This window comes from Lytechinus pictus, chromosome 12 (assembly GCF_037042905.1).
Source record: "Lytechinus pictus isolate F3 Inbred chromosome 12, Lp3.0, whole genome shotgun sequence".
In the NCBI taxonomy this organism is placed as follows: Eukaryota; Metazoa; Echinodermata; class Echinoidea; order Temnopleuroida; family Toxopneustidae; genus Lytechinus; species Lytechinus pictus.
Window position 1 is genome coordinate 3,564,221 of NC_087256.1, and position 8,914 is coordinate 3,573,134.

General features: G+C 33.7%; 1 protein-coding gene across 1 annotated transcript; it reads right to left on the reverse strand.

Annotated features, from left to right (window-relative positions):
• Positions 1 to 598: 598 nt before the first annotated feature.
• On the reverse strand, positions 599 to 8,801 carry LOC135156124 (V-type proton ATPase subunit e 2-like). The gene is made up of 4 exons (XM_064107490.1): positions 8,556 to 8,801; positions 5,119 to 5,166; positions 4,102 to 4,192; positions 599 to 2,889 (listed from the first exon to the last, which is right to left on the reverse strand). The coding sequence occupies exons 1-4, from the start codon at positions 8,651 to 8,653 to the stop codon at positions 2,878 to 2,880; spliced, it is 249 nt and encodes an 82-aa protein (XP_063963560.1). The 5' UTR covers positions 8,654 to 8,801; the 3' UTR covers positions 599 to 2,877.
• Positions 8,802 to 8,914: the final 113 nt, after the last annotated feature.

Sequence of the window (8,914 nt, forward strand, 5' to 3'; positions counted from 1 at the left end):
CAATTGGTTTGAGATTAGTAGAAATGTTTTTGCTTTAGTTTAAATTGATCCATCACTTGCATATTCCCACTGATACATGTAATTTGCAATTAAATATGTGTATTTGCAATTATAAGCAAGTAAATTTCTTGCGATACCCCCAAGTAAAGATAATTGACTTCATACGTGACCAGCCACCCCAAAACCCAACAAGGAACTTGAAGGTTCCCTTTAACTAGCCAAAATACTTATTTCATCTTCAAAAAGTAAAAATTAGAAAATAGGTTTTTCTTATAGAGTAATTCTTCTTCGAGAGTGCACATTCAATGCTTGAGTAAACCCAAACTTCAATTTTCTCTTTAATTTCTGAAGCTCTCAAGGATTTGTTTCTGCATTCAATCAAGTACTTTTGGGGTTATTGTTGATCAATCTTGACAGGTTATAAGGATTTTATTAAGGCTCAGGATGTGCTTTTTCAAGCCCAGTGAAAATGTTTTAATTCATTTTGGGCGACTTCATGATTGTTGGTTTTGGGGTGGCTGATCATATAATATGTTCAATGTTGATTGAGAAACGCAAACACAGTTAATCTACACTTAGTCTTCACAATAAAAAAAAATTGTACTATATAGATATATATATTTATTGACATATATTGACAATACATGTACAAGACATACATGAGTTACATAATATAGAATTAAACTATGGAATTTCATGAAAAGGACACACAAAAAATGATATACATCAAACTTAGAACCTTGGTAATGTGTTACAATTCTAAATTTGAATTGTTAATTTAAATTGCTAGAAAAATGTAACTTGCATTTGGGTAATTCCATCAGATTGGGTCCAAAAATTCCAAGATGTCCATGTAACAAAGTTATCAACTATTCACTTTCACAGTGAAGATCAATTCGGATGTGGCTAACTTTTGATGGGTCAATGTGAGGAAGGTCTTCTAACATAGTAATTCATGTTTGATCTTGAAATCTTTCATGAATTTATTGGAGTTCAAATTAACCCTTTTTTACAACATTAAATGAACACCACATGCATACATCATTGCCATTGGCAATAGACTTTCAGTCTGAAATTGCAATACACCATAATGATTGATAAACCCAAGGACACCAATATTTTGTTGAAGAGATCATAAGAAGATATTTGCCTCATACAAATGATACACAGGTTTTTAGATCTGGTATGCCATAAAAATGGAACCATTCCTATGACCCATTTACATTGGTATGTACTGTATCATCATTATTGAATGTATTGATTATTTCAAAGTAGTCCTAACCAAACTTGTGTGGAACACCTCAATCTAGTTTTCAAAGGCGTTTTGATTTAGTTTGGTACTTCAAAAACTATTAATTCCTATCTAGAGTCTAAAAACATGGTGTCTCTTCCCTCAATCCATGAAAAAAATGTACAACGTGAAAGTATTTCATCATTCAAATCCAAACTTACAGATGAATAGACCTGTTTATTCATAAATAGCTCAATATACATGTAGGCTCCTAATAAATTTTAAGTCTGAAGAGAAAAAAAAATCACAACCATGTTTGCAATTCAATGCTTTTTGATTTTCTGATTTCCATTCTGCGACTGAAATAAACTACATGTAATATTTATGAAAACAAAGGGCTTTTCTTTATTACACTTCGTCAATTAATGGACAATATTTTAAAAGCTATTCTATCATTGGATCACAAAGTATTCAAACATTTTGCAACAGATTTTACATTCATTAATAGTACTAAACTTATTATGCACATGATAATGCACCACTATCCAAATATTATCAATGCTCTAACTACATACCTTGCTAAGATTGCTTACATGTACATAACAAGATCAACTTAAAGAAAAAAATATTTTTCAACCACAGTTTCACTTTGCGAATGGGAGAAAAATCAAAGAATAATTTACATGTCTCAAGTGAAAAATTGCACAAATGTTTTTGACATGCAATATGAAGGTAAACTAACTCACTAAAGTATATACGGCATCAATTATCAAATGTAACTAAGTGTACATGTACAATGTATGTACGTAATTACCGATACATTAAATAATTACATATATCTGAAATTCTAAATTTCTAAAACTGATTTAGCTCATGGAAGATTTGGTACTAATGGACTTAACCGGAGAACTTTAAGAATGCAACAATACCGGCTTCATAGATCATGCACTTGTACTATTCTTCAACATGGGAAAGCAACAACAGTGAATTTGAATTTCATATAAAAGTTCAATGCATTAAATAGTTAATCAGTCTCAATGATTTTAATTTTCTAACATTTTGCTTTTCTTTTTTTTTAAGAGGGAAAATCTGATATTTTACACAATGTTTTTCAATGCAATAAATGTGATCATATGCACTGTCATTCATTCAAATTCAAATGCCTAGCATATCTTGCTACATGCTTTCCCTTCATTGCAAACATTTATTTGAATCTGGAAATGTAAAATAACTCAAGAGCTTTCTCAACCTGTCCAATGTGAACAATATCTAACCCAAAAAGGGCTCAACTGATAATTACCATTTTTGAAAGGCATGGCTAAATATTCATACATTGTAATATCACATTAATGTGATATTGTCTCCTAAACTGATATTAAAGCTGGTCAACTGTCATTACAAGCTGTTGCCATCTGTATCATTCTTTTTATAAATGTTTGCTCCAGTTTGAGATGGGCAGTTACGTTCTCTATCCTCTACATCAAAAAGGCTGCACTGTATTGTTTTACCAAAACTGGGCATTGTCCATCCAAGTCAGTACATCCAAATGAATTATTTCTTCATGCCGAATCGTAGGGTGGGGAGGGGGTTGGGGTCTAAATCCAATCCAAGATGGCAGAATTGTTGAGGTGGTATAAAAGATGATCCTAGTCATGTCCCTGCAAAGGATTAAAAGTCAATTCTTTCACTGGAAAAGGTAACAATTATACAACATTCAACAATACTTTAAATCTCTTAAAACTGTCCACTTGATCAATTCTAATTTCATCATGATAATAAAATCCATGAAGTAGAATTACCAACAATAATTCAATCAAGCTGATTTAAACTTCACCAAAGGGTAAGCTTAATCATTTTATAGTCCATGTACATAGTAGGAAGACCAACAAAGGAAGTGATTCTGTTGGCAGGAAGTTACACTACTCTGTAGTTTGGTTTACTGTCATTTGGTTGCACTCATAACAATCCAAGAGTACATCCATATAATATCAAATTCTGTTTTGTTTAATGGACTATTCATGTTAAGAGAATAGAGATTAATTAAAAAGAAAAGAAAATTCTGTATCAAAAGGAGATCCATGTACATGTTCATGTATAACTTCAGACATGGTGCAATGCAGTACCAACATTTGTCTGTGTTTGTTTTTCTTTACTTACTGATAATTGCACATTTGTATTTCTTGAAAAAATATCATATTAATGGGGGCTCTTCAAAATTACATCTGAATCTTGTTATCATTAGGGGGCAATATTCTTTTGCTCTATGTTCTTGTTATTTCATTCATGGAATTCTATAGTAAATCATGTATTGAAGACTACACAAGGGATATACAAAAAATGCATTATTCATAGGCTCATTGTCACTATATACATGGGGCAGATTTACTAACAATTAATTTTAGAAGCCATGGAATGATACAAATCCCATGCAAACTGAGTTACCTAGAGCTCTTAAATGACAGCTGATAACAAAAAATTGACAAACAGTGGAATATTTACAACAGAAATCACATGAGACTACACAGCCTCAACATCCAGTTATTTAATCATTCTTATAATTAAGTCCTGACTAGATAAGAATTTTCAATGTTTAGCTAGCTTTCATTCTCTTTATTCAATATTCAGTTAAGAGAAAATGTAATTGTGGGGGAAATTAACTCCATACCCTGTATCAATATTATTGGCTTTTTCTTATTTCATGGCAAGTCAATTTTGGGGTGGCTTTCACAATGAGATGATATTATCTGCACTTGATTAGTGTTGGCAACTGGCAGTCCATAAAAATAAAGTCTAACATACCCACACATTAACCCAATCAGTGCTGATTGAAAACAAATCAATGATTCTATACACTGGTCGTCGTTACTTACCTCCCATTCATACTTGATAGCCCTTATAACCTTTGTTTCTAACTCTGGTCCAATCAGGGGATTTAACTGCATCAGGAATGTACATAACCATCTGGATAAGAATACAAATGAGACACACTCTAAGAATCATAATAATAATAATAGGCATTTATATAGCGCCATCTATCTAGAAATATTCTATTCCGAGGCGCACAAGAAAAGAAAGAAAGTTTGGATGAGTGTCTAAGTGCCAATAACTAATACTGTTAGAAAAGATAAGACCTCAGTTTAGATTTGAAGGTCTCCAGTGATGGTATCATTCTTAAATATAACGGCAAATTATTCCAGAGAGAAGGTGCTGAGGCAGAGAAAGCTCGCGCACCATATGCTACACGTGTCTTGGGAGTCTTAAGAAGTTGCTGGTGTGATGATCTTAGGCTACGAGCTGGTGTATAAGGCATGACAAGGTCTTGTAGATATGTTGGTGCCAAACCATTTAACACTTTCCAAGTGAGAAGAAGTATTTTAAATTCTATACGCTTCCGGATTGGCAACCAATTACTTTTGGAGAATTGGTGAAAGGTGTTCATATTTTGATGTACCGGTTAAAAATCATCTAGATAGCCGAGATATTATGAACAAAAACAACAATATGGAATGAAAAGAAAGCAATAATTTTTAAGAATTTATGCCTTGAGGTCTTGAACCTATGAAGTAAAAAAAAAACCTTATAACTGTTTTTAATTGATTTTATGTTGTGCATGTAAATGCTTGAAAACTTAATAATACAAAATGATTACAAGGAAAAGTGTGACACTTTAGAGTTATGGCAGTGTTTTATGGATCAAATGGGCATGTATGCAAAATACATGTACTACAATACACTGTGTACTTGATTCAAGTTTAACACAACTTACACGTAATGAAATTGCTGGAAAATTTATAAAAATTAGCTAACAGAGCAACGGGAGCGTATCTTCTAATTTCTCTGTAGGTTATGCCATATGTAACCCTAGAACCATAAAACCATATACTTACAACATATAACAGCAAACAGCAGTCATTACCAGCATAGTCTGAATGATCCTACAAAAAGAGAGAAAAAGAGTGTAATACTTTTTATCACTGTAAATCATACACCAATATGGTAAAAAGAGACTTTGATAGTATATGTGATAATAGCACATGCATAAACTGTCCATTGAATCTCCTTCACTTTAACATTGTAATGCTCGTTGGGAAACTAGAAATTATAATTCAGAATAGCTTTGGAAAACTTAAAGCCATGCTGATATATATTTTCATTCTGGAATAAAGACCATAACCCCTCTTTTTTTTCTTTAAGTTGTTAAACCCTCACAAGCATAGAATTAGATTTGTCTATAAATAAAATATAAAGAAATTAATACAAATATCTTTAAATCAAGTTTGTTCAAAGTCATAACTAACTCAAGGTGAGATTCAACCTACATAATTATTTCTTACCAAATACGAATACATGTCGCTACCAACCTTGCGCAACCAGACAAAGTAATCATAATGGGGAAAATGAAAGAAATTTCAAACAAGAAGGAATTTGTCAACACAAGCCTTAAAATGGTTGGCCAAACTCTGGGAATGAGAAACAGTATACCATAAGGTGTAAACCCCATAACTGTATGATTTCACCTCGAAACTTTATTTTCAAATATTGACCACCACATAACCTTTGACCTTAGCCTTTTTGCCTGAAATTACATCATTCCTGCAATATTAATGTAAATTTTATAAAAGATATATAATTTTCTCAATAAGTTATGATTTTCTGATTTAGATTTAAAAAAATCATAATTCAGGATATGAAGAGAATGCTGTCAATTGGTTGAAAAAAGGGCAAAGGTTGAAAGCACTGATTACTGGTGCATGCAATTTGGCTAAATTATCTTCTAGAGGTCAACATGTATATGACCATTGAATAGAAAAAGATTTCTTTCTAAAATCAGGGGTCCGTTGCATAAAACTTTTGCCATAGGAAAACTGGGAAATAAACAAAAAATCTGTCAAACAAAATTATGCCATTGACACTAGTTAAAAACACTTGAGCAAAAAAAAAAAAGGCATATGCAGTTATTTTGTGCGAAATGCGATTGATACTAAGTACCTTGTAACCTTGTTTAGTTTTAATAGCAGATGATTTTTACTCTCCACATACTTCTTGGCTAGTTATCCCCCCCCCCCCCCCAATTCTTGGAAAATCCAGACTCAATAAACTAAACTCCCTCACCCTTTTCGTATTAAACAATGGTGCTTTTTTTTTCAAGGGGCACAACATTCAGTAATGCTACACATGCGACTTCTTATTTCTCATGTAAAGAAACATCATTCGCATTCACTGTACTCTTAATCAACTCTCTCTCTCTCACACAAGAAAGAAACGAAATAAAACAAAACATGGAATTCAAGATCGTTTTCTTATTGTTAATTTTATTAAATTAAACCCAAGTAATTTGATGTACAAATTTTCGTAATGATGTTTTCACTTTCAGTTCTAATTCTTTTACCGAGATATCCAGCATGTCTAGTACATGTACTGTATAAAATTCTCCTTCCTTTTTTCCCCCTTTCTTAATCTTAGCACTTTGATTTTGAAACATCTGTATAAAGCGCTTTATGAATTTTGTAGATCGCGGTCACTGCAGCTGAATGTGATGATGTGCATGCAGTCTCATGTATCCAAATGACTTAAAGCCTAAATTGGGTATAACATTGTAGACCCCTACATAGTTTATTCAATGTCGGTTTAACGGGCCATGATCTAGATTTCTCAGACCAGCAGAGAGCAGCTCAGCTCAGTCAAGGGCTCAGCTGCAATAACCAGGGGCCCGTTTCTCAACACCGTCATAAGTCTAACTTCTTGACTAAATCGGAGATAGTGAGCTACTTGTCCGCTAACCGTTTCACGAAGCCCTCTTTACCAAGATCGGGTAAAACAACCTCACTAAATATTTATGACACCTCCGAACCTGTCATAACTTCTTTCTTAATGACGTAGTGGCATCACGTGGGTAGACTATGGCATGCAAAATTGCCTCGAAATTTGAAAATTGTAATCTTACGTAATCATTCATAGAAGTTGAAATTACATTGCAAAACAGGTGTGATAGATCATTCAATAATAATTGTAACGCACAGAAACTATAAAAACTGTTGGTAAAACGCAACAAAACCACTCATTTTGAAATAGTAAAGTAATTTTATCGATAAAGATTCTACCACGTCAGGTCATCCATAACTGGACTCGTATTCGTCGTTTTCAAACACTTATCAACATTTTTGATAAATTCTATCTCTAATTTATGCAAAGAATTTGTCAAATCGTGTGTTTCGGTATGTAAAAAAAAAATGTAAGTTAAACTATATTTTGATGATGTTTGGAACCATAAATAAACGTATAATTATCATTATTTTACAAAGATTACAATTGTGGTTTACTTTCGTAAACTATCAAAATTTACTTTCCCGGGGATACCCATCTCATTGTCCCCATGTGATTTTTTAGTCATGAAATGATATAATCATAATTTGTTTTTCTCAGCAATTGAATGCTCAAGTCTTCATGGTTTAAGTTAGACCAAAAGCTTCGGTCTCTGTTATGTTGGTTGTTCAGCTGAACTCCGTTGGCTTCACTCACCAAATACAGAGACCGAAGTTCTAGCGTGATCTGTACAGGGGACTCAATGGCCATATGTTTATGTACTTACGATCGGATAAAACGGGGAAGTGAATTTGCGCGACAGCCGAGGTAAGTCACTTGTTTTTGTTCCTTTTAACTTGATTTTTCTCAGTTTTTTAGCAATTAATGCCAAGAGGGAATATTAATTTGCATTTTGGTCGCGTTAATTTTCAAAATTTTTATTCATTAAAGACAAAAATTGAAGAGCCCCGACGGGGGGATTTTGCATTGCAAGTCCCCTAATGGTGGCTGTACGCTAGCGAGCCGTCTGTGTACGAGGAGAAATAAAAAATTAAAAAAAAGTTAAAAAACTCCTCGAAACAGACGGCTGCCAGCTGTCTAGGTTTAAGTATGCATGGTTCATATTTTGCCTCTGTTATTATTTTTATTAGATGTATTTCCAAATTAATCACAATAATTGCAGTTTTATCACATTTTTGCTTTTCAAAAATTATGCTATTTTGTGACTAAGTAAGGCTACGTCTCCTCTGCTCTTTCTACCGATAGTATCGATATCAAGGGATTCTAGTTAGGAAGCCCTTCGTGAAACGGGTTTAGTAAGATTGGAACTAACTCCGTGGTTGGTGGATAAAGATATGACTAACTTGTACAGGTGTTGAGAAACGGGCCCCTGGCTCCGCCGCCACTGCACTGCGGCTAAGTTCAGGCGCAGTGCGCCTCAGCTCAGTCATTCGATCTCGGCTGGGAGTGCCCTGAAAAGCGAGAGACGGGAAAGTGATTTATAAAAAGGCCAAAATCTTACCCTTTATTCGGTCCTTTTGGAATGAACCATGGAACTATAATTCCTATGACACCCCAGAAACCAGTAAGAACAACTACAGTAATCCAAGCAGATGCCATCTTCCGTCTTTTTATTGAATTTATTGCGTTTTCCAAGTCACTGTTCCGAATTCGTCCTGATACAACTAGCTGCAGATGAAATAATTGCGTGTTCAATTGATCAAAGAGATCAAGGGCCGATTGCACGAAAGGGTCTTTCCAAGGACCGTCTTTCGTGTCGCCCATTTTTTATGATGCGCTATAAGCGGGGTGTTTCTGAAATTTATGATAAGCAAATAAAATTCGTAAGCTTGCTTTTAAATCAAATTTTATACAATTTCA